The 27,053-nt window shown below is 37.5% G+C and overlaps 1 protein-coding gene across 2 annotated transcripts in view; it reads right to left on the minus strand.

The window, feature by feature from the left end:
* Positions 1-16,507: 16,507 nt before the first annotated feature.
* SRBD1 (S1 RNA binding domain 1) overlaps positions 16,508-27,053 on the minus strand; it is a 124,201-nt gene continuing 113,655 nt past the window's right edge. For both annotated transcript variants that reach the window (XM_059468112.1, XM_059468114.1), the window contains exons 22-23: positions 19,757-19,941; positions 16,508-17,481 (exon numbers count right to left, since the gene is read on the minus strand). In XM_059468112.1, coding sequence (XP_059324095.1) covers positions 17,192-17,481; positions 19,757-19,941 — 475 coding nt within the window. In that variant the 3' untranslated portion in view covers positions 16,508-17,191. The remainder of the gene's footprint in view (positions 17,482-19,756; positions 19,942-27,053) is intronic.

The raw sequence follows: 27,053 nt of genomic DNA on the forward strand, positions 1-27,053 counted from the left end.
CTAAATTTAACCCCAGCACAGTTCTGGTCAACTGAAATAGATGGATGTCTTGGCTCTCTAGAGGATCATAATATAGTTTTTTAATTGTAATTTGCCTTATTTATTGATTTTTGACCAATTCTACCTGTTCAAAATCAGCTGAACTGACAACACAAGCTTACAAGACAGCAAGCCACTATGTCTTGGTTACTATTCAAGCACTATTACCATTCACTACTACTGACAATCCCAATACTTAGGATAAGCTCATTGGTGAATATCTGGTCACAGGTGTTCACCCATGGGGGGCAGAGGAAGCTAGTTCAAAGTACTTTATTTTAGTCAGTCCCATGCCTTAGAAATACTCTGGTATTTCACATACTAGCAAAATGTAATAACAAAGAAGTCGTGCTTTTATCATTAACATGTTAATTTATCCTAGCAGGTGATAAATGCCATTGAACTACACCATCCTTCCCTCAAGGATGGACCAGATACCTACACAGGGAGTACTTAGGCAGCTGGACACTCCAGCTGATGCACTAAAATACATGGTCTCAACAGGTCACTTCTCTGAGCAGGGACACTGCACTAGACATTCGCCATTGGTGCCTTCCAAACTCATTGATGCTATGATGACACCTCCTCACTAAGATCAGCTACAGGGCATGTCAGCCCTATCCCAGCTTCCTGCCCTGGCCTTCCACAGAACTTGAACTGTGTTTGGGATTTCCCGTTCATCTCCTCAAAGGATTTCCTAAAAACCTCAGGTGTGCATCCCTTCGGTCTTACAATGGAGGTCTCCATAAGGCAGAGTTTGCCTCCTCAGGAGACAGCAGTCTTCTTAGTGATGGGTTGAGCCAATGGAATGAACTCCCATGGGAAAGATAAGCCTATTTACTGACTTAGTTCTACCATCTTCTGGCTCAAAGTGCAAGATATTTCTTCTGCCTTGTGATCTCCAACAGAAATAAAAAGCAACACGTACACATGCAAAACCAAATCCAATCTGACAAATGAATGTACCAAAACATCATATCTTATCTTCATTCCTATCCTGTCCTATTTTCTTTCCTTCTGACAGAGGGTGAGTACAAACACATGATGGATTCCAATCATCAGAACAATTGGTAAGCACCCAAACTGAGGCAGCTGGAGGACAGCCTCACAGCCCGCAGTGCATCAAGGGGTGTGCTCTAAGGAATTATGTACACTAGAACTTGCAACCTGCCTGGCACTTACGGAGAGCCATCAATAAATAACAAGCATTGTTTGATCGTGGTACAACCTCTTCTCTTTCCTAGCCCGAGGAGCTGGGAACAATGAAGTCGATTGTACACCAGGTGGTCCTGAAGCTTCCCTCTAATTATAGTAATGTGTATACAAAATAGAACAACTTAAAACATGCTTGGAAAAAAATTTTTTTATGCACACTTAACTGCTTGTATGGTTTGACTTCACTTCCAATTCTTCAGTTTATTGCACAGAGAGGAGCAGGTGGGTCAAAGACATGTTTCTGACTGTGCAAGCTCAGCTCTAACACAACTAGCCCCAGATCTTCCAGTCTGGAGTGAGGTATGCAGGGACATTTCTAATTAATTCTTTCTGTTTCAGCAGACCTTACTCAGTAAGTCCCAAAGCCTCTGATATCCACAAGTGTTTGGAATATCCTTTCTTACAACTGAAAATTATAGATATCTTAATACTGAAGTTCTAGAAGATTTTTGCCATTCATGTTCTGTACTCAGCTTGGCTTTCAAGCTTTGCTTTGGGTGCTGAGAAAAATTGAGGCATTGGCAGTGGTAGTCACAAGACTTTGACAGTGGCATGTGTTCTCAGGGCCCTTGAGGATTAACTTGTTCCTCCTTCTACGTGCCTAAATACATTATTCTGACATACCCTGCCCAATTGCATCTACACCTGAAGGCCTGGATTGAACACAGAAGTCTTTTCCAGTAAGGAGAGGGAATTTCAATGTTTTCTAGGATGCTAACACAATGTATTTGTGTTTCTAAAGTGTTATGTGCATACAGACTGAGAGGGGTGGTTGGAAAACATCCCACACAGTTTTGGAAGCTCTGCATCAGTTGTCTAGAACAATTCAGGGTTGAGTATCATATTAATCCCTAGGAAATTACCTCAAGCAATTATCTAATTAGGTAGAGTTTTCTCTCTCCCTTTTCCCCCTTCTGTCCCTTCTCTACCACCATCCTAGCTGTCACCTCATTTGTAACCATCACTCAAGAGGCATATACAATGAGAAGGTCTCTGGCCAAGTCTCCCACTGGTTATACACAAACAACAGATTTGAAACACATTACAAAATTCCTTCATTTCTACATTCCTAAGATAGCCCAAAATACTCAACCCTATTATGTGAAATCTGTTTTCTGCTGTGAAGATGAGAAAGCCATTCAGCTTGCAGAAACTGCTGAACAAAATGTTTGGAAATGTTACATGCATATGCAAATACACTCGCTCTGCTTAGGTGGAGGTGCTCCCTGTAGTACCACTGATTATCGGATTATCTAGAAGACATTGCATTTTTAATTTAGCTCCATTTTTTATAAGCTGTGCTAATAAAATCTGCACCCCATGGAAACTCCCTGCTCATTAGCTATTACCCACCCTCAGGCAGCACAAGTCTGTTTACATTACAAATAAAAGATAAAATATGCTCATTGCCAGCTTTCCCCTTCCCGAGGGACACTTGTCATGAATCTATCCTGCAAAACTATCTCTTCACTACTCTCCCCTGACTTCCCCTTGCCCCAGGACACTTTGCCTTCATTTATCTCTTTCGGACTTAACAAACCACTACAACTACCTTAGATCAATTTCTCAAATCACAGTTTAATTATTTAGAAGGAAGTGAGCTTTTGCTCTCCATTAAAACAACAATCCCTACCCCCAAGGAACAACATTAAATCATTGTTTAATCCTTATTACTGCCTTAGGCCTCCCTTGATACTGCAGTGTTGTTGAAACTTCATTTCAATATTTACCACTTAGATCACTTAAGGGCTGTCAGCTTTAATAAAATTTTATCAATTGGATACTTATATTATTCAGAGTTTCATAAAAATAACAAGACCTGCCTTGGTATTTTACTCATATATGGGCTAATTCCTTTGACTGCTAAGGGATTTCATTTTATTAGCATTTAAACATAATATGAGTGATTTTTTAAAGTGATATATATTGGATGAAGTTAGTAAACAACACCATACTAAGTTACATGAATTTTTATGTATGTACCACTAGGTTTACAACTGCAATACACACAAATAAACCAACAAGGCAGATATCACTGTGCAGGTTCCTAAAAAGCCTGATCTTTAAAGAGATTTGTCTATCTCAAATCCTCTCTGCAGTGTATAGAGTAGTGACAACTCTCTGTGGTAGGTATACAATAAAGATATCCCACATTCTTGGTTTTCAGAGACTTTTTCTGTCAAAAAACATGTTAAGATTTCCCACATTCAATAAAACAAAGCAAAATTTGAGAGGAAGTATACCAGCTCAGTCACTAGGCTACTAACAATACAGTATTACTTCAGGTTCCCTCTCAAACTACAAGAGTGAACAACACCATACTGGGAAAAGGCATTTCCAGAGATTTTGGCTATTTGGCTGTACTAATTCTAGCTGGAACAGACAATTTCTATGTACTCCTTCAATTCCTTGGTCAACAGAGGTTTCTGGAATCCTCCAGCTAGAACTGCAGCGCAAGGACTTCCAAAACTTCTCTGGTAAGTGCAGTTTGTCACTGCGTCACTGATAGTACCATGACCTGTTTAAATCTAGAAGCTACAGTTACTGTGGTCTCAGGTCTGCAGTAGGTTCCTCTGATACCAAAATCTCTAAGATAGACCCTGCTTTGACAGGTACTAATGGCAGATCAAGTGCTATGTTTTTCAGACAACTGACTTTGCAAAGACTTCTCAGACGTAACTTCTTTATCATATGGTAGAACTGCATTCTTTCTGTTAGAAGAAGGGACAATGTTTTCACCAAGTGGATGTGAATTTATACTTTAGGGGCAAGGATACTGCACCTCACAAATGATTCATGGACTGCAAGTCTAAGAAACTTGCACAGAAGGGAGAACAAATACATTAAATATGTCAGTGAAAAGGGCAAAAAATCTACATGCTTTAAAAAAAATTGCTTATTTTTCAAAATAAGGTTTATAGACCAATTAACATTCATAGAACTATCCATGAAGGTTTATCCATTCTGCCTTTGCATGAAAACAAATCCCATTCCACACACCATGTTTGCTTTTAGACTTATATCTCCTTACCATTGTGACCATCACCCTCTTAGTCCTATTTTTAATAGAGTCTCTTCTAGCAGAAGACATTTTTTCCTTTGGTTTTCAATGTTTGATCTTCATCAAATCTCTTTTGAAAGTATCAAATTACTTGTTTCCTGCAGAAAATTCTGGCTCTTCCATCAGTTTTAAACCTCTCTGACTGCAGCGTTTAAATACTTAAAGAATCTAGGTACTACTTTGAAAAAAAAAAGAAAAGGTAGATGACTTAGAAGATTGTGATTCAATTCAAATAATTAATCATACATTAATTGAGGGTGTTGAGTGTGAACATGTCATTTATTTAGAGGTCTGGATGTTAAGTCACTTTTGGATATAGGATTTTCAACAGCTTTCCTATATGTAATCAGAAATAATTACTCAGAAATTGCATGAAACTGGATCAGACTGAATAGGAAAAATCTCCTCTGGAATAACAACAGGTACGGCATTTTAAATTGAGACTTGGTCACCCTGCTTTAACCTATATCCACTTTGGAACACACACTAAGGTGCCAAAGTCAACTGACTGCTTGCAAATCCTCTAACACTACTTAGCTCCTGTGAGCAAGGCTGGATTTTCATATTAAATGTGATGAGAAAAGTATATTAAAACAGAAAACAAGGAACTACTCAAATTACACTTCTTCAGATTCAGTACTGCTTCCAAAAAAAGTTTTGTCAATTATAAGTGATCAGTGCTGATACACACATATTCCTGACACTCAAGTGTGTAGACTTTCTCCCATCAGCTTCAACTGGAGTCAGGTTGCATCTATAAATTGTTTGGATGTATATTACCACTTATTTTAATGGCAGTGGTAAGAAAAGGCTTGAGTTGTATACCAAGACCCTCAAACAAATTCAACAAAAATTCAACAAAAAGTCAAAGAGTTTCCAGTCCACAAATAAGCCATAACAAGGCGACTGAGAACAGTGTTACATGCAGTGGTCATAGTAACCTGACTGCCTAGGGCTTGATTATAATTAAAAGACACCAAGAAAGGCTTAATTTTAAGTGGGGCCTAATAATTAACATTGAAGTTGAAAGAGTAGTAAAGCAGGGAGCATGACAATTAAACATGCCTGAGAATATAAATATATGGATATGAAGTGCAGAGTGAATGTTGCCAATTTTCAAGTCAATTTTCCTAGAGAAAGCTCTAGTGGGGCAGACAAAAAACAGAGCTTATAAAAGAAACTGGTTGCAACCTTAGCCACAGTCTTGACCACAGCTTCATAATAAAATTACTAGTATATTAAGCATGTGAATGTGGGGTGATACAGAAAAGAAGATGGGGCCCCCATAGCTGGCTGGCAAGTCAACTGTGATTTTAACTAAAAGCAGATGGTTTTCAAGAACGAATAGGTGCAACTCGCTCTTTTATGCAAGTCACGCTCAATTCACAACCATTTTCTTAGATGTACACCTTCAGCACAGGAGTTCATGTGGCCTAAATTGAATGTAATAATCCAGATGGGAGAACAGCTATTCTGCATCCTTTCAACTGGAGGGTCATGTTACGCAGCCCTCCCGTTTAAAAGCATATAAAAACCCAAGCTATTCAGCGTGCAGCTGAGAGTGCAAGGGCTTTAATCTTTACATTATCCATATGAATGCACTTTCTATTTTTGTTTATTGTGCCACACAAACCTAATTGCTGCTGCTTTAGAGCCATCAATCCCTAAAGGGCAACAAATAACCTCAGGCTTTGGTAACGTCAAGTTTCACTTTTTGGTCATCAGTTCTAACTTAACCCAGGTCAACCATGGCCAAAAGCTGTCACCAGCTGGTGGTGTATGCATAGCCCATGGTCTGAATCCACCTGCACATATGAAATGAAGACAAAGGAATGTCCACAAAGAGGAGCACGATCAGTTGGCTGAACTGCAGCATAAGCAGAGAAATTGAACTGTACCCATGTCTAAGGAGGATCCCTGTAGGCAGATGTGGATTGAAAAGCTAATAATATTCACTAAAATATTATTTAGTTGGGAAAGCATTTCAGAAACCTCCAGACTCAGCCCCTTACTAAAGGGCAAAGCTTCACCAATATCACTGAGTGGCGACCTGAATTCATCAAGTACTACTTTCTTAAGAGGATTTATGAATTTTAAAGCACTCTTTAATAATTTCATATGAAATCTACTTGATGAATTGATAGGTTTTAAAAAAATGTCTTCAGAAGAATGGGTGGAAACCTGGATAAGTTTTTCTGCTTGCTAGCTTCCCCACTTTTCATTTTGTCCTCTTGAGTTAGATTGAAATATGTCAAATTGCGTGAGCTGTTACCTTATGGAACTTCTTACTCACAGAATGTATCTTTTGTTACATATGGAGGTGTTAATCCCCAGGTAATCAAAAGCTGAATTAGTTCATAATGAAGGTGAAAGACTCTCTGGTTTATGTTGCTGCTGAGCCTTATAGGTTTTCTTGTTTTATTTTATTCAAAGAACTATGGGGTGTTAACAACTTCTGCAATAAATCAAATAAAAGTAATATAAAACAAGGCCTACCAGTAGCTCCATCCTCGGTTTTGCCTGCACAAGGAAAGGCAGCTTGGCATCATCACAGGCACATTGCTGAACACCGAAGCATAAAAGAAGCACAGGAACTTTTACCCGTGTGCCTCCTGAGCCTTGCCTTCTTGCCTAAATCTTTGCAACCAAACAAGCTGCTTCATTTTGCCATTTTCCATGACAAAAAGCCGCATAGCTCTGGAAAGAGAGTTCAAGAAATCACTCAGATAATCCAAAAATAGTTCACCTCTGGTATGAATCTAGCCTCACATGTCCTCCAAGTCTATGAATCGATTCAAACTTGTGACTGATTGCAACAGGCCAAAATGGATACTGTTCATTCAAATTATTATTCAAAGTAGATGATGATCTTATATGTTTGCAACTTTATGTTCATCAGCTCCACATATAATTACCAAAAAGATCAAAGATAACCAGTGCTGCTTTCCCTTAAAGAATTATCATTTTTACTTCAAAATGATACTAATTCTATAATTTTAACAAAGCTTTTTTTTTTCCCCCAGCACTCATTCAAGGATGGAAATCTTGAAGATTTTCATACAGATGGAAATTTGAGATACACAGAAAGTAGCCGAACACACCAAAGTTACCCAGGAAGGAGTTTGAGCCTAAGTGTCTTCAGTAGAATCTGCCTCATGACTTCCTCAACCTGGAAATACTTTCTACTCTTTTAACAGTTAGCATGGCAGCATCAACTCTCCAACCCACATGTTCACTGAGTTCACCCACTGACTTCCAATGGATTAATTCTGTTTCTTTTTCATTCCTCTGTACTTGAAAGCAAACTGATCATGAATAAACAAAATATTGTACAATTTCTGCTGCATTTGGGAAACCACAGAAATGCACAGTGCTCTTACTGTTCAATCCAATAGTAATCAGCAATGCAAAGCTGCAAAATAATGCCTTTAAAGTGATGTCTCTCTTTGTTCACCCATTTTCAATAAAAATAGGAAATTCTACATTCAGGTTCAAATCTGTAGAAACAATCCTTCAATCATTGCAGGCATCAGATTTCCAAATTTTAAAAGAATGAGATACACAGTACACAACTAAGGACTCTAGGCAGTGACTCACATTTGAACAGTTACATCATGAAGATAGTTCTACATTTCCCCAAGAAAGAAATGCTCTGTTTGGATCAGTCTTCATTTAAAAGGCAGATGACAATCAAATGCAATGCAATTTTGTATTATAAAGTGATCAGAATAAAACAAGGGAAAGATAAATCAAAATGCACAACCCAAAATCTGTTTATGTTATTTGGAGACGCTGTGGATTTGTCAGCTACTGTAGAAGAATTTCATGAAGATATAATTAAACTCCAAAATCAAATCACCCTTTTCCCCTTCTCATTATTTACAGGCTGCTTTATAACAAGGCATATTAGGAATACTTACCTTACTTGTATGAGAAAAAAAAGCTGTTTATTTTTATTATCAAGCAACATATTAAGAACCCCAGCCTGCGAGTGCCACACCACTTTTTAAAGAAACTAATTGCAAGCCACTTTCAATATTTCTTCTGTTTTTAATTTAATACCCTCAGAGATACATAATTGGGCTGGAAGGGAGAGTATTCACTGAAGTCATGAATTTGCTGTATAAATACAAACAAGAAGGAAAGCTAATACAGTGAGGGACTGTGGGATTAATTTTGAAATTGTCTGATTAGTGGATTGCTGCCCGTCAATAATTGCCTTAGATGTTCCCAAGGCCCCATCTTTATTGGAGTCTGGCAAGTGCATCTGCCCACAGATTCTGTCAATCAGGCCTTGCAGCTGGGAGGGTCTTCAGAGAGAACACAATTGTAAGTCTGCTGGGGCAAGTTGTTAGACAAAGCAATATATATCAGGCATGATGAACAGTCAATCTCTATGCCATTGAGAACATTCTACTTGCTCATTGCTATAAGCCCCTTCAAGAATTATTTTCACAAAGTACTGTTTGAGTGAAATAATACCAAAGGTGTTTCTGCAGGATACAGCAAGAACATTGCACACACCTAAATTACACAGTAAACTTGGGCCTCATGCCTTCCCCCACTCCTTTTTAAAAATTTTTGCTGCTGAGATGATCTTTGCTCCCTTAGGATGCTAATAGAGAAGTATGGAAGTATGCAACACTGGCATTTTGCAAATGCTAAAGCCACTGCATGGATAAAAGAAAAATTTATGAAATCATACAGAGAATCTAAAGTCCATTTTGCTAAGGTGCACCTTCATTTAAACAATTCTTTAAATAAGTAATTCCCATAAATATTTCTAAGTAAAACAAAACCTAAAAAATTGTCTCTGTTTTCTGCACCAGTAGAAAACTATGAACATGTTACCCTCAATAAAATGAATCATGAAAAAATATTATTTGGCCTGTTGGTCTGCTGAGAGAAGTTTTTCTGACCAAAACCATCCTATTTCTAAGATCACAAAAATACGTATTTTTAAAGCTCTGTATAGCTTGTTTCTTGGATGTCCATTCCTAGATATATCTATGTCTTTCCTGCCAACATTTAGCCAGAAATACACAAAATAGATTCATCAATGAGCATAGTTTACAAACAGAAATAAAATAATGGAACAAGGATGGCACATATATTTATATTTTTGCTAAGCAATGAATATATTAGATGTTAATTTTTAGCTACCCTTGTATGTTTTTGAAGTCATAAAAAGGAGCTCCTGGAATGCTGTAATTGTTTACATGTAAAACAAAGTCTCCCTCCATTTTATTATGACCAGCAAAGCTTCAGTTTGAAATGCAGAACAACACTGATGTTGTAATCAACACTAATTTTACAGCCCATATCAGTAGCTTCTGTGGATTTAACAAGGGAGATGATACTCCCAAAACACAGCATCACCTGCACAGAGACTCACCACCTTTGTGTAAATTCCATTTGAACAGTCACAGTCCTCTTTTGGTCCAACTGAAATCCCAGTTCACTGCCAGTGGACCTATGGCTGGTTTCCCCCATTTCTTTTTTATGCACAGGCTACAATCATTAGCTTCTGTTGGGTAACATTTCCAAATGGGTTTTAAAAAGGGGTTCAATAATCTTACAAAAGGGATGCTGGACTGAGATGCCTGGGATGGAATCAGATGGAGCCCACGGGAACAGGATGGACTCAGGACTGCTGTCCTACCTTCTGCTCTTAAACAGGCTCTTGTCTCTTGTTTAAAGAACAGTGCAGGAAAGGGCAGACATTAGAAATCTCTGGAAAAAGATTCCTTCATGCTGCAAGGGAGCTAGAGAAAACACTATTTATCCTTAACCTTTACTTCTAGTTATGCTATGGATAGGCACTAAGCCATTGCCTTGCCTCAGATGAGGTCACATAACACTTCCCCTGCAGAATCTATGCCTTGTTTCATACAGAGGATGGGCACTTCTCTGATCCTTTATTAACTTTTTCCACATTTGAAAATCAAATCGTACAGTATCCCAAAGTTCACCTTGAATAGGCAGTCTGTGGAGCACTATGCCTTCCCACACAGTTGTGATCCAATAGCCACTAAATCAGTTAATACTGTAACTGTCACCCCTATTACATGTGAAGTGTTCTAATATTTCTCACAACAAACCCAGATACAAGTTACACTTAAAAGGACATAGAACACATGCTGAAATAATGAAATTGTACTTACATTTGAAAACAAAGCTCTGCAGCACTCTGGTTTCCCTCAATGTGAATAACTCACTGCAGATCAGCATTAGGGGGAAAAAAAAGACAAGAAAAAGAGACTGGCAAAGAAAAATTTCAATAAACCAGTGACATTCTGGTTCAAAAAAGACAAGAGGGAAGACTTGAGGAAGCCACTCCTCTCTCAACTGAAAAACTGCTTCAGGAGGTTTCAACTATGGGCAACCCATATGGTTGGTTTTGGAGATGACCTGAACCTCCACTTCCATAGGTGGGAATTTTCTTACTGTTGTTTCGCTGGTCTCTGAAAAGGGCCAGATTGTCACACAAGTGACACTGGTTCCCAAAAAACGCACTACTTTACCCAAGTGAGAAGCTTAATACTCTGAAACATTGGAAGAAACTGTGCCAAAGACTGCCAAGGACTTCCACATGCCAAGGCAGACATTTTCCTTTCCTGTCATTTTGAATGACACAAAAATCTTCTTATAAGTTTAATGAATGACAAAATTTGAAATTTATTTTATAAGCTTTGCCAATCCTCCTTCTTTTCCATGAAGAGAGACCATGTACCATCACACACAGAAAACTAAAACTCCATCAACAGCAAACATTGGACAATGTTTCTTTTCTTTCAGCTCTTACATTATGACTAATTTTGTGTCCCAGAAAACACAAGGCCTCATAAAACACACTGAAGATTAACATGTCTGGGCTACTTTGGACCAATTCTAAACTGGACAGTCCATAAGAGACAACATCTTGAGAACAGGCTTAAATTTAAAACTGAGTAACTATCTCACACATAGAGCACTCCAGGAAAGATTGTATTTCAGGCAAGCAAAGAGGTTAACAACCATATGCTTACATAAAAAGTTAATCATCAGTACAGATCTGAAACCACTGAGGCTGTGTGCTCTTGGAAAAAAATTCTAGCCAGTATGCAAATAGCAGGATTTTCTGCTATTTTCAGCTTTTAACTGGCTCTGCATCTACCCACCCCATGCACTAAATGTAGCCACAACAGTAATTTCAAGGGATTGAAGAAAGCTATGACAAAACAGTCTTTCAAGGACTCTTGCTGCTGGGTATAAATGATAAAAATTCTGTTGGTTGCCTCTGTTATATGTCAATGGACAACACATATGTCACACATGACAGCTGCACTCTCTCACCCAGAAGTGCTGATGAGCAAGGACTGATCTACTCCTAATAAACTAGCTAGAAACAGCAACACTGGCAAATGAGAAGCAAATCAATTAAGAGCACATACTTTGTGTTTCTCCCTCCTGAAGCCAGTTAGTTCCACACTACTCTTTAGTTACAATATGCACTGATACGAGACATGCAATTTCCATTAGCTATAACAAATTATAGCTTATTTTTTACCTTCATGTGAGGTACAGGAAGCAAGAGACAACCAGGCTCAGATTCCAGAACTACTACATTATCATTACATTGCTGCCATTTGCATTTCATCATCTTAACTTCATTCCCATAAGACCATTTACATCTTGCAGGATGTTCTTTCCCAAATCCCTCCATTTCCTGCCCCTCCCTCTTCTCATCACACAAAAAAGCAATCATGGTGCCATACAGCCTCTGGTATGTGGCAGTTTCCACTCTCTGCCAAGATATTCCACGCATTTAATTCTGAGGTGAAAGTACTTTCCTAAGATTTCACTTCTATTTGGTCTTTGTAAATGACCCTCAAGCATAACAGTTCCTCTCATGACATTATTTCCACATACCTCACTGTGAGTCAGATGCAAAAAATTCTCTGCTTGACCACAAATAAAGGCAGTCTTTCCTAGAAATATGACTGTCATTGAGATATGATAATGCAAAACTCCAGCTTAGCTGATTGTATACTGAAAACACTTTCTATTTAGTAACATGCAAGTGTAGCAGGATAAGTAGATCTGTAAGATAAGAAAAAAACAACACTCTGATTAACTTTTCTGAGGTGCTGGTCTCCTGATTATTGCTTAAACACAATATCTGAAAAATTAAAAACCTAAACTCCACCAGATTTATTAAAGCTAAAGAAGTCAATCAGTTTACTAAATGCTCCCTTCTTTGTTTTTTCTTCTGGAGAACGAGAGGGAAACAAACCAAAAATTTCTAATAATAACAATTGGGCTGCTGTGTTGAACATGCCTTAGTGTATTTCAATTCTAGAAGTCAAATAAGGTAAAAGCTATCTAGTGAAACAAAGGGCAAGGTGATCAATTTCAAACATGTGTCAGCTCCTAGTCAGGGACAGAAAGCATGTGAGATGAGATTTGAGTGCTTTACCCCAAACTTTTGTTCAGATTTAAAATTCTCAGTGGGATGACTCACCTTGATCTGGACATGGCCACCAGGGCTCTCTCACTTTCAAAGCATGGAGAATCTCTTAGGATTCTTGATGCAGCTAGAACATGCTCACAGGAGACCTAACAGTTATAGAAACAGCATGAAGCCCAACAGACTTCAATAACAGCAGCAGTCCCCATTGTGGAAGCTCACACAGAAGCAATACTCTTGCACATGTCCCTCCCAGACTGAAGAATTTTGTTATTCCCAGGTTACAGAACTTTGCTATTTCCGGCTTGCAGAATCTGTAGTAAAGCCTGTGGTGCAATACATACACTTATGATTCATCTCCAGGGGTCTACAAATCGTCATCACTTGCTGTTATGGGTGACTTATATCTGATAAAATACCCAACCATAATTCTAGATGGTCGGCTCCTAGAAATACCTGTCAATAAGCAGTGATCTCCAACAGCCTCCTGGCAGGAGGTACCTGCAGACAGCACAGAGTGACAACATCCACCAGAGGGACCATTTAGAGGCTCAAATGGAAACAGGCAATTGAAGTTCTCTATAAACTAGTCACTGAGGTTTGCTGTGAGAAACACATCATTTACTTGTGAAGCTTTATAGAGCATGGATTCAAAGGGATTTCTCAAAATGAAACACTTCTAAACAGTTACAGTTTCTACATGCCCATAAGGCAGGTGAGGGAACTTTGGGGCCAGTAAACAGAGGTGCTGTCAAACCTTTAGGTGGTCTCTAACAGGAAGGAATATGGAATTACTGACTGGCCCAGCTTTTACATCGCCCTGGAGACACACAAACTCCCTCACAGCCTTTTCTGAAACCTTGAACAAAAGGGAGACATAGAGTAACATGGACTGGCATTACCAGCTTGTTCCTTCCACTGTCTCACAGGATTGATAGTCTTGAAGCTGGATGTCCTTAAGCAGAGCTAAGTAGGTACATGAATTATCCTCAGGAAGTCTAGAAAAGCAAGGTGCTATTCAGGCTGAACTGGGAACTCACTCAGCACTCACTTCACAGAGGGTAAGGCTCCTTATAGAAAGCTCTGAAATTAGACAAATATGATTCATGTTTGGTTTCTAGCTTCCAGGCATAGAGTTTCTAAGGGTATTTGTTGTTAAATAAATACAGACACCAAGTTCAAGACACACTACCACAAAGCTGTTAGATTATTTGTTCTCCTGAATTATGCATTACTTTCCTGTGGTATGCAGTTTTTCTAACACAAGTACCCCACAAAGCCCAAATTCCAGCATGTCTATATGCCATATGGACCAGCTTCTCCAAATGTCTGCTCCTCATGGAAATTCTATTTGTTTTCCTATTGATTTTATTATGTTTAACAGCATACTAAATCATTCCTGAGGTTGACAAGTTTCTGGAAAATTGATATATGCTGTCTAAAACTGCCTGAGGCAGGAATAAAACCAAAACAAATGGCTTCTTTTAAACTCTTGTTTTGCATTACTACAGCCAGGCATACAAGTGCCATCTTGCTTAGTAGAAAAATTCTTCTCCTTTGTGTAATATCTGAAGCACAGGAAATCTTTAGAAGCTCCTCTTATGTGTCTGCATATCAGGGGAAGGTGATTGCAAAATACCAGACTATGTGAGTGAGGATTGGTCTAAAAAGGCAGACTGTCATCCAAGATCAATGAGCTGGATTTTCTCTCTGGGGAGAGGTAGAAGTACACTACAAGGTGTGTAGATGCCTTGGAATCTACAGCTTCAGGCAAAAGCAGAAATTTTAGTGAGACTTAAAGACTTGTATTTAATTCTTCTGAGAAACTTTGAAGAAATTAACTAAAACCAGAGGAAGCAGGGGTTTGTTTGTTTGTTCGAAATTTTGAAGGCACCCCCAGTAAGCAGTATTGAATTTGTTCCAAAGATTGGACACAATTTCAAATGGGAAAAAGCAACCATTCAAGAAAAAAAAAATCATGTCTTGGTTCAGAAACTAAAGGTGGAGATAAATTACAGAAAACCATTTTGATGCTTTGATGTCAGAAATCTGAACATCACAAGAATTCAAGATGAAAACTGAGAATTAGATTAAGAACAAATCATTTTTGAATCTCCAAAGATCTGACAAAATCTGAGAAGTTCACATTGTGCTTATTCATCCTTGTTAGACTCTCACTAGGCTGTTTTAACTGCTGTGTTCTGGCAAAGAAAAAAAGAAATTGCAATGGAAAAATGTTTTAGTGGGGAGTAGTTAAGGCACTGCACTAGCTGACAAATAATGGGATTACATTTGCAGAGCTGCAGTCATGTAAGATATATGACATGAAGTCATAAACTTCCCATTTTGGTGTGGTTAAAGTTTGAAGAGAGAGACATGATGTTCTCCTACAGTCCCTGTGATGACACAGGATAAGCTGCTGAGTTACTCTATAGAGAAAGCAAACTATTTATGAGTATGTACAATGAATTGTCGGTCTGCCTTCTGAGTAGGTAAAATGCCTCCTGTGAATTAACAGGAGAGAAACAGTCTCAAGATGTCTTGCATTTAGAGAACTTCATGATAATTCAAGAGTCATACACAAAAATGCAAAAGATGCTACAGTTCTCACAATACTCCAGATAAAAAAAAAAAAAAGAATTTCAGTAACAAAATAGCACAGAAAGAGAAAATTCTCTTTATATTATTCACTAAATTGTGCTTCAGGAAATCAAGTTTATCTCCTCCTTAGAGAAGGCCAAACAAATCCAGTTAAGTTGCTGAGTGCATAGATACTGCAGAGATCACATATAAAGTTTAACACAACTTCAATCATTCTACTGATCGACATACTGCTGTAAGTGAATGTATCACCTGCAGAAAAAAAAATAATTTCAACTTCTTAGCTTTCCATCTCTGTTTTTCAAGACAGTAACATGGTGTTACAGTTTCTAATTTCATAACACCAAAATATACCTTGTAGAAATATTACAAGAAAACTTCAAAAGGCCTGCAAAACATGTTTCCAAGGTGTGCTGACTTTAACATAACAGAAAACGGTTGTTTTTTCTTCAGTGAACAAATCCATTGAAGCTAGTAAGAACTGTCTTCTTTTTTTCATTTGCTAAATGATTCTTCAATCTCCAAAATACACTGTCTACAGCTGGCTCATCATTTTGAAAACTAAAGCACAGAGCTGGGAGTTCAAACCATGCTAGACTTTTCCTAACTCATGCATAGACCCTGTGCCAGCAGCTACTTGGACATTTGTAGTTAGAAACCTTATAACTGAAGATCTTTGACACTTGCTATAGTGTATTTGGACTCATCTGTTGCAGACCAGAGCTTCTGCCCACTTATAGGCAAACTGGATGACTGCAAAGGAATAAATGCCCAACACACCAAAACTCCCTGTAATATACATTTGTAAACTCCCTGTACATATATATATATATATATATATATATATATATATATATACATACATATATATGTATATATATATACATAATCTGCAGTTGCTAGAAACTAATCTTCCAGTATACCTGTCCTTTGCAAACTTGGCTCAAGAGTTAAATCCTTTGAAACACCACCAAAATACCACAAAACCAAGAAGTCTCTAGTTAGAAGAAACAAACCTCCTGTGCTAGGCACTCCTAGCAGGAAACAATAAGCATTCAAAGTGTTGGTGATTAAGCACGTGTTGGAATGAAAGACAACTAGGACTGTTAAACTACTTGCAGAACAAGTACACTGAGAAAAGATGGACAGAACTGTTTTTATTTTGCAGAAGTATAGAACAACACAAATGTCTTTTGACACCTTTGAGCAAAGTTCCTCAAACTGCAACGTACATCCAACTATGTTAAATTATAATTGAACAAACAAAAATAATACAGGTAAACAGACGTCAAATAAATTAAAGATAACTATTTCTAAACCATCAATAGTTTTAGCAGGTACCTTTTCCTCAGTCGACTTTTGATGCAACATCATTACCACTTAACTTCAAAATATCCTTTTTTTCTGCCACTAGGAGCCCTCCTTTAGACTGTCAACCAGAAAACAGGCAAACTGAATGGTTGTTTTTTGGGAGGAGAGCTACGGATGTTTCTGTTTGTGCAATACTAACTGAAGATTAAGACAGCAAATCTTGCACAGACAACAGATAAGAGATCTGTCTGAGAGCCCACTGAAGCTTCATTTGCTCTGCAGACAAAATAGCAAGAGTGGTTGGAGGTAATCCAGAAAAGTGTTCCAAGAATTATTAACAGAAAGGATACAAGAAATGTGGTAAAACTGTTAAACTAAACTAAAAAAAAAAAAAAAAAAAGGCAAGGTGCTGAAGGTTTCAAAATGTGTTCAACATTCAATAAATGCCTGACTCTCCATAACCTTGCTGACATTACTTATCCTTTAAAGTCAAGGCTCAGTTACTGAAACCCCTCTCATAAAACACGCATAAGATCCAATGTTATCCTCAGGCGAGGAATATCAACATTAAGCACTTTAACTTCCACTCTTTCTCCAGGACCTAGGCCCAGGCTTCTTCTCTTCTTCACTTTAGAGAGTTTTGCTTCTGTTATGCTTCGCACTGGAATCAAACCTGCTTTTCCCACACCAATATCAACAAAAACTCCAAATGGCGTTGCATTTTCAACTTTTCCAGTCAAAACAGCACCAACACTTAAGTCTTCCATGCAGACTATGCTTCTCTTGAAGTCAGGTTTATCAAAATCTGTTACAGGAAACAAGAAACACAAATAAGAATCTGGAGAAAAAGGGTTTCTAAGAGTTCTAAGAGTTGTTTCCAGATGATTTCTAATTAATAAGCCATCTCAAGGTAGATCTTAGGTCCCAAATACTGCTTTCTGTACATTTTAAAATAAAGACCCACCTGTGATAACTTGTGTCTTATATTTTGTGAATCACTTGAAAAGACTTAGATTATTGAGTAAGTATACTGAATTTTGTGTAATTTGTGTAAACTAACATAAGGGGATCAGAAGCATGTTGTCTAGTAGGCAGTGACTGAAAGATTCTTTAAATTTTCTCAGATCTAGGGAGAAAACACTTGAGGTGACTCAAACTAAATCAACTATACATGAAATTCTATTCCTATAGAAATTGCTACAAATTCACAGGAAGATGAATACTCAGTTTCATCACATACTAAAAGAAAAGCCAGCAAGGCATTGTTCTTAGGCTTGCTGCTCATCTGCACCATGACATCACATGAGCTTCATCACAGTGCTGCTTTGCACCAACAACTTGAAAGTCACACAGGCATGATCAGAAGCAGGGATTATACTGGGATATTAATGTTCAAATTCTGTATTTAAGAGCACAGATAGATTTTTTTAAACTCTTTTATTTCCCTACCATTTTCTGCTCCTGCAGAAAACCCTTCTGAGTCATCTCAATAACTCCTCTTTCAATCTTTTTCTACCATAGTTAGACCTTTCCAAGATATAATAAGGATTGAGATTTTCCACAAGGAACATCACCAAACCAGAATTGCAATAATTTTTCTCTGCTTGCTTTTGAGAAATAAAATTCAGCCTGAACAAGTTTATAGCTAAAATGCACTGGAATTTAATCAGTCTCTGGATCTGCATTGGCTTTGCATGGCAATGTTTCAATAGGTGTGTGTGTGTGGGCTACTGTGAGCGGTGGCTTTGCCTGTATCCAATAGATCCACTCCTGTCCAAGGTCAAGCCCATTAACAACGGTGGTAAGTGCCTCTGGGATAAAATATTGTAAAAATTAAAAAAATTCCCCGTGCAACAGCAATTGCAGCCCAGGAGGGAGAAGTGAGCATATGTGACAGAAACAGCTCTGCAGACCAGGGAAGGAGGAGGAAGAGCTCCAGATGCCAGACCTGAGATTCCCCTACAGCTCATGGAGGGCCCTACACCAGAACAGATGGATGCCTGAAAGCCCACACTAGAGCAGGTGTTCTGTCAGGACTTGTGACCTCATTAAGGTACAATGAAAGCCTGTTTCTAAAAGACTTCATTCCATGGAAGGGACCTATGCTGGAGCAACTCATGAAGAACTGCAAGGGACCCATGGGAAGAACTCATGATGGAGAAATCCATACAGCTACGTAAGTCTACTAGGCTGTTCACCAACCACACTCTGGCTAAAGTAATATTGAATGTCCTAGATCAGCAGAATATGAATATTTCCATTGAAGATTCTCTCTTTTGCTTTTATGTCTTCCTATGTTATTAGTCTATCCTACTGTAATTTCGATGTGAGATCACCAGAAGAAATTGAGACATTGAAAATACACATTTTCAAGATCACTAGTGAGGAATATTTAAAAAATAAGCATGGAATCCATTCATGAACTATAAAAAGGGGACAGAAATGTTAGTTTGGCTGGTTTTTAAGCATAGGTTTATTATTTATTATTCTTCATCTTTGCTGTCTACCTTTATCTCCCGCTGTTGTAAGAGAAACCAGCTGTAATTTTCATTACACAACAGCACCCCCAGAATGTTTAACTTCATCTTTCTTTTCCTCTACCTCAAACTGTTCAGTACCACTGCAGGTTTTAGCCAGGGTAGGTCATGAGCCACGTGCTTCAGTTACACTGGTCTCCCAGAAACCAGGGCAACAGAAGTGCAGAACTACACACTACTGCTCCACAGAACATTATTGCTACTGTTTCACCTTCGTCTCAGCATTTCCTTCTGTGATGGAGAGCCAACACAGATTCAATCAGTAGAAAATCAACATATTGAAATTATTTCATTTGTTAACAGCCATAAAACTCCTCTTCCTATGGCTGAAAATGCCATGATTTAAGACAGGATTCACACTTACCTACAAAACTGAAAAGAAACATCTGACTATGATATAGCCTTTACCTTGACTGAGAAACGAAATGGAGTTACATGTCCGTGAAAATCTGCTACTGATTTTAGAAGAAGAAAATGCGCTGTTTTAAAGCTGATATATAGAACAACCAAACTGAGATTACAACCTTCCAAACCGAGGTTTACCTGTTCGGATGTCATAGCCTTCAGGCTGGGTGAGTCCATCAATGATCAGCTGCAGTGTGTGCACAGTGGTATTGAGCCTTTTGGCTGTGCCTTCCAGTCCTTCCTTTTGAATTACTACATTTACTTTTTGCTGCATATCTGATTTTCCTATGTCATTTGCATTTCCTCCAATGAGAGATAAAAACCTAGGAAGTTCAAACAAAGACAGAAACATTTGTAACATCCTCTAGTGGGAACTGAACCTTTGCTCTATTATTTTTATATTGATGCATGAACAAAACTTCTGATAAACTATATGAACAGTTTCTCAAGTGCATGTCTTCTCAACTCATCACTGATCTGACACAAGTGGAAACTTAGAGTCTATCTGTATATATGTATCTTCTGGAACAGATTGCAAAACTAGATGCAAATAATAAAATGCAATTAAAATCTCTTCTCAGACCAATTTCTTTATCTCACAATAAAACTGAATTTCCTTATTACTGAAAGATGTCTTTTACCATGAAAGTTCCTAGAAATCAGTGAGAGTTCTATAACAGTGTTGTTGTAATTGTCACTCGTGTTCAAATTAGAATGAATGGCCATTTAGCAAAGCAACAACGAATACTCAAAATACTAATTTAGGAATCTTTAACCCAACTTAAAAAAAACTTTACATGAAACACTTCTCTTGTCTGTGAACTTCATGATTAAGAATAATTAATTTTTCCTGACATGTGATCTCGGCCACAATCTGCATCTCATCATGAATGAGCCTTATCTACTCTGCTTTATCATGCCCCTTATTGTTGGCAGGAAGAACAATATTCTTTTCTTCTCCACAACAGCAGGCAGGTAGAATTATTGTTCCTGTCCTCCAGAGCCTGATGAAACATTCCTTCCAAATTGCTAAAAGAGATTCCTTTTTCCTGCTTCACAAGTGTAAACTACAAGTCTCAAAAGAAGAGCTGACCAGCAGGTTCATGCCCTGAACTTGTTGGAAGACATTCCAGCTCTATAAGAAATCAAAAGCCCCTGGTACTCAACCTCCTTTCCCCTGCCAAAATACATGCAGGGGATGCATTTTTATCAAAAATCTGAGGCTAGTATTTCTTTTGTCATGAGACCCAGAGTATGTTTTCTTTTGTTGTTTTTCCTCTTTTTAACCCAAGGAACCAACTGAGATTATTTCAGGTGGTGAGCAATAGGAAGTTATATGCATTGAAACACAAAACTGAATTTATTTTTGACAAAATATAAGAGACATAATTAAAGGAATATCTGACTTTCTGTCAATCACAAAATTCGTCTTTGAGCATAAGGGCAAAGCTTCACGTAAAAACGTCCATGAATTTTGCTAAAGGAGGACATCTGTTACAACTTCCACTTTACTGAATTCAAGTACAAGCATAGTGACTTAAGTGTACTGGTAGCTCAAACAAAGAGATTTGGACTTGGTAGTGATAAATACAATTTTCACTAATTCTTTTAGTGCATACACATCTTTCATGTGGCAATGCATGATGAAAATTAATGATGACACTGTGGATGTTGGTGTTCTCCATATTTACAGAATTTTGCTTTGACAGCATATGACTTTTGACATCACTTTTTAAAGTAGTTTAAGGTGGTTTGGAAGCAAAGTATACAGCAAAACAAATGTTCTGTAATATCAAGTGCAATTTTTTTCCCTGTAAACTAACAAACCTCACCACTACTATTTGAATATTTTGTCTAATAACAGATTATGAAAAATATCAGATGTTCTGTGAAACGAAATCACCCTCTTTTGCAGAGGAGCCCCAAAAGTGGTTGCGATGATAATGTTGAAAATAGGCCCAGATGAAGTGTTCCTCCCCAGACTGCTGGGGGCTGCTGGCTGCTAACACTGGACAATGCCCCACCAGAGCACTAGTGACAGGCGGCAGCTGTCCCAGCTTTGACTGACGTGCCAGATGTAACATGACAAACCCAACCAGACTCATGACTCAACCTTCTAAATAATGTATGCTTTACCACCCACCCCTATAAACAAGTTTGCTGACATTCACGTACTTGGCTTTATTTCACTTCAAATGGAAACTCAGCTTGAGTATGTCCAAGTAGTATTTTCTCACCATTAGGATTTCACAAAAGGACATTGACTTCGTAAATTGATCATGGGGTGGGTTTCACCACTGAGAAGTGCAACCACACAAAACAGCCACCAGTGCATATTAAAAAAAGCCCTGTTACATACAAAGATGTCACACGTGTGGATAATGCAATCAGAATGAACGGTGTTATATGCACAGGGCTGGAAATAAAACCAAACAGAACACAGTCCAAGTGCCTGAGCCCTCAAGCACAATTCACTAAAGGTGTTTTGCCCTCTGCTCCTTCCTCACCTCCCTCTCAAAGCATTTATCTGAAATTAAAAAGGATTCCTTGTCCCAAAGCATTTATCTGAAATTAAAAAGAATTCCTTGTCTAGGCAAGAGTGGTAGGTTTGGGTCCTATTTTATCAATTACAATTGCGTAAATAACTTATTATTGTGGTTACTGCTCACAGGAAAATTTTGGCTCCACCTGAAGATGATGTTTATACATGTGCCCAAGTCTAAGTACATGAGAAGTCCCACCAACTTCTAAAGAATTTTAATGCTGTAAAAATCAGGCATTTTTTTTAAGAATATTTCAGAATTATGGTTGTATATCACAGGAAAAACAGAGCACTGTAACAAACCCCAGCACGCACATGTGCAGAGAAGAAATATTCTCAATAAGAAACAGTACTATTTGCATTTTGGAAATTCTCACCATTTTAGAACAGGCTTTGATAAAATCCATGTAATAAAGTATTTCCAAATTAAAGTAACTTCTTAGTGATTGTAGATGCAGTCAGTTTTAGAAATACTGTTCAATCTAATTACATATTTAATGTATCATTTTTGCTCAAATGAATATAGCCTGAGGGCACTTAGACTAAAAAAAAAAAAAAAGCAATAAAAAACAGCACAACTCTCTGACTGAACAGTGGTGCATTATACTGATAATTTCTATTATAAAATGTCATTGCTAAGAAAAAAAATAATTTTCTCCTTATTAAAACAGCAACAAAACAACTTCCTCCATGAGATATTTCTAAATCAGGAAAAAAAAAAAGACAGATGCAGTTGGTAGCAACACTCAGATACAGCTATGGGGGGAAAAAAGAGGTTTCACTTAATTTAAATATTTTGACCTTAATGTTAAACGATCTCACTACAATTCTTGAAATATCTCACTCACACAATTTGTAAACAACAGCTCCAGCTGCAGAACATAAGAACATGAATGATCTGTGCAGAAATGAAAGTCCTTAAAGTATTTGCCTGGCTACATATGTGAAATAAATAATACATTGCAGTAGCTCAAGTGCTATGTTTGTCTACTAGAAAGACAAAACCTAAAGACAAGTTAACAGAAATGGGGAAGATGAGATTTTTTTTCTGAAGTGAGGTCATTCTTCTAAGACATATTATCCTTGCTTCTTCAAATGCTGAGCATGTGAATGAATGGTGAACTTACTGCTCAAGGTACATCAACTCAGATCAAGAGTTTCCAGAGTCTTAGGAAGAACATGGTGAAATTTACCAGTTTAGAATTTTGAGTTTTACGGTTTTGAGATTTAGAGAATACTCAGAAACCTTTGCAATCATCTTCATTCTGAAAGCAATCTCTTTGCAGTCTTACAGGACCTGCATAGAATGGTCATGGATAAATGACTCATGTTTTATTTAATACATAATTTCATCCATCTTATTCGGATAAAGAAAGAAAGAAAAGTAGTATAAATGTAACAAATAAGCACATCATGTTCACTTAACATACACATCTGCACAAAATTAAAGATCAACCTTTGCAATGCTTAAAAGATAATGTATATTTCACTGGAATGCAAAAAATAGTCAGAAAAGAGTAAAAATTTTACCAAGGGAAGCCTACAGTAAATTTTAAAGAAGTTACTCTAACCACCCCCTGAAAAGCTTCTTATAATGTGCAGGAGTTCTAAAGCTTTGCAAGGGCTTTAGTCACAGTCATTTCTGTTTTATGTAACCGTTTCCAGCAACATGACTTAAGAGCTGGGAGTACTGGATTCATTACATTAAAGCAACATGATACGCCATTACATCTTGTCACAGTACACACATGAATTAATGGCAAAGCAGCATAATCACTCTGAAAACAAAACAACTCTGCATTAGCATGCACTTTGTTAGGTAAAACGTACATTTATGACAGTAACAAACTTAAATTATGCAGACATTTATGTTTTAGTAATGTTTGGAAGCGCAAAAGCAGTACTTGTATAACGCAGATGTTGACTGCTCTTGTTCCCACCAGTAATACGGATCCTCAGGTTTTGATTACTGATGAAGACTAGGTATCAGACAGTATTAGTGCATTACTTTCTGTAATTCATTGCTGGACACAGAGCTAAAGATTCAAATATGTCCAAAACTACTTATGTGGTTCAGCCAGACAAAGCTGTCGAACCAGTATGTTTTTCTTCAAATGCATGAATTATTAACAATGTAGATTATTTGATTGCATGCAGAAAGCACTCAGTCTATGATATTTTCAACTTAGAAATTTTAAGAAACAATGAGTTTCTAAATGAGAAAAGAAATTCAGACACAGTTCCACTGCAGCATAGCCACTTTACCCCCATACCATTAGTCACGCTGCTGTTGGCTGCTCTCATGACTACTGATATATCACGTAACTGGAGTGCAACCCGAGATACAAAATAGTGAAACATGATTAGTTATCCACAAAGAACTAGTATACTACACTTAAAGGAGAAAATTCCATTAAAAAGGTCTTGTGAGGGTTTTGCCCAACATTTTTCTCTAAATGCAACTAGTGGGAAGTTATGTAAGTCCCAAAAATTCCAACAAATTAAAAATACCATTTGATTTATGGGTCTAGTACTTACAGTGTAAATGGAGCATATTTCTCCATTATTTCCAAGTTCTCCTAATCATTCTTGTTAACTGTATTTTACAACACATTAACATTTTAAAATGTCTTTATTGGATGGCAATTGGCAGAGAAAGCTTTTTCTGGTCTTCTGTTTACTGACAAGATAGCTTACAAAAACATGGCCTCTAAAAATCCAGCTAAGTTAGTAGTAAAACCTGTGAATGAATTGGCCTTTTAAAGTGATTAATATGAACAGTTATTTATAATACTTAATGGCCACAATTCTGCGAGTGTTCTCTGTAATTAGGGCTGTACATTGGCTATTGGAAATGGTCATAAAGTTTCATTAATTGACTGAGTTTAACTCTTTAAAGTTTCTTCTAAAAAGCCCCCAAATGTAAGGCTTCTTAAAGTATTAGTCTGCACATTAAATAACGTGAATACCCACACATGTGTGTACATGCAAGTACAGTCTCATTCAAGTGGACACAAGATATTTCTGATGTCTTTGTAAGCAAAGGCCTCCTACCACAGTAACAATTCCTATCCTCCGTAAAAATAGTCACATGTAGACTGCATTATTAAATAGAACACAATAACTAGTTTTCATTGCTCAAATACCATACTAAGTAATAATTCCCTCCCTGATTTCTACTCCCCTTAAGCATTGCCTCAGTTGTTCCAGAACAACTAGTGGATCTGGACAGAGGCAAGCCAGCCTGCCAGCAAGCTGGAAATGCTATCAAAGGACAAAATTCCAGTTGCATAAAGGGCAGAAGAGGAAAATCTCTTTCTTTTAGTGGCCCCATCAACAGTTTTCTTCTGCATTTTCTTATGTGCCAGTACTTGCCTTCAAAGCCAGCAAATGCAGCTTACCAGCAAAGCAAATGAGATACTATGGGTCTGCTGTTACATCCACCATGCAGACTACAAGAAACACCAGGGATATCTGAAATATGACTGATTGGCCTATCATGGAATATAAACTCTTATCAATACAAACATCTTGCTGAAATCAGCACCAAATGGAAGTGTTTTGTTCAGCCAAGAAAAAGCCCATGAATGAGTGCTTGCTGAATTCCCTTGGGACTTTGAATTCCTGCTGAAGGTATCAAGCACCATTATCAATACAGAGAGAATGGCAAGACATGAATCTTCACTCCAAGTGATGCTGCCCAGTATGTCAAAAACTTATCTTAAGGCACAACCAATCACAGTAAGCAGGACTGGCCTCTACCAGGCAAGGTCCTAAACTGGAGAAATTAGCCAAGGAAGATCCTTACCTCTGTTATTCTAAGCCACAGCTTTAGATCTTTTACATTGGCAGAAATTTTTATTTCTGGGTCAGGCTAAAATACAACCTGTCAGCCAGATGCTGCAATCTGTGAGCAGCAAATACACATTCTGAGTGCCAACCTTTTGCAAAAAGCATTTTAATGAGATTTAAATAAAAAAGTCAGCAAATGTTAAAATTCAGTCACATGAAACCAACTGCACCCAGCAGACTGATAGAACAAAGAAAAAACACTGCATTTTCTTTCCAACATTTTGGTTTATAAGCATAACCTGGTTCTAACTTCTGGGGACTTCCTAAATGTTTCCTTGGTTTTCCTACCAATTCTTTAACAACACATACCAAGAAATTTGATATGCTCTACATATTGTATTAATTGTATGTAGAAGATTCTGCCACTATAAACTGGTTTTCACATATAGACGTTTCAAAAACTTAAAACATGGTTCTGCTTTGCAGGAAAATGGGCTGTTTATAAAGTTTTGAGGTTTTTATTTAGCTTTTTGGAAATTCCAAATCATAATATTTAGAGGTGTTCATAAGCTTGGTCACTGCACACAACAAAGCCAAGCTTTGACAGTGTGGAAACCATGAACAAAAATGCTTTGGTCTTCTGCAGAGCGTGTTAAATCACTAGTAGGATATTTTCCAATTATTTTACAGAAATTGTACAGATTTTAAGTTAAGATGCTTAAATGTCATAAATCAATTATACCAGCACCATTTGTGCCACTGTAGTAAAGATTACATCAGTGTTTCCATTATAAAAACCCTATTTTTCTAAATCAGCCCTAAAAACTGGCTCCAGCCTGAAGTTTGGCAACTGAAGTCACCACTTGGGAGTAATTCTTTTAACCATATTTTTCTTTAATGGATTGGCTTTTCAAGCTACAAAATAGTCCTGAAAAAGAAAATTAGTGGTTTCAAATTTTGGTAAATTTCTATCCCTCAAAAACATTGTTTTAAAACCTGATAATTTTGCATGTCATAAATCTGCAATGTAGACTGCTGCCTTTGGGTAATTTGGCTATAAGCAGTGGATAAAAATCACCATCTTATTTAATTTAAAAATAA

This window comes from Ammospiza nelsoni, chromosome 3 (genome assembly GCF_027579445.1).
Source record: "Ammospiza nelsoni isolate bAmmNel1 chromosome 3, bAmmNel1.pri, whole genome shotgun sequence".
In the NCBI taxonomy this organism is placed as follows: domain Eukaryota; kingdom Metazoa; phylum Chordata; class Aves; order Passeriformes; family Passerellidae; genus Ammospiza; species Ammospiza nelsoni.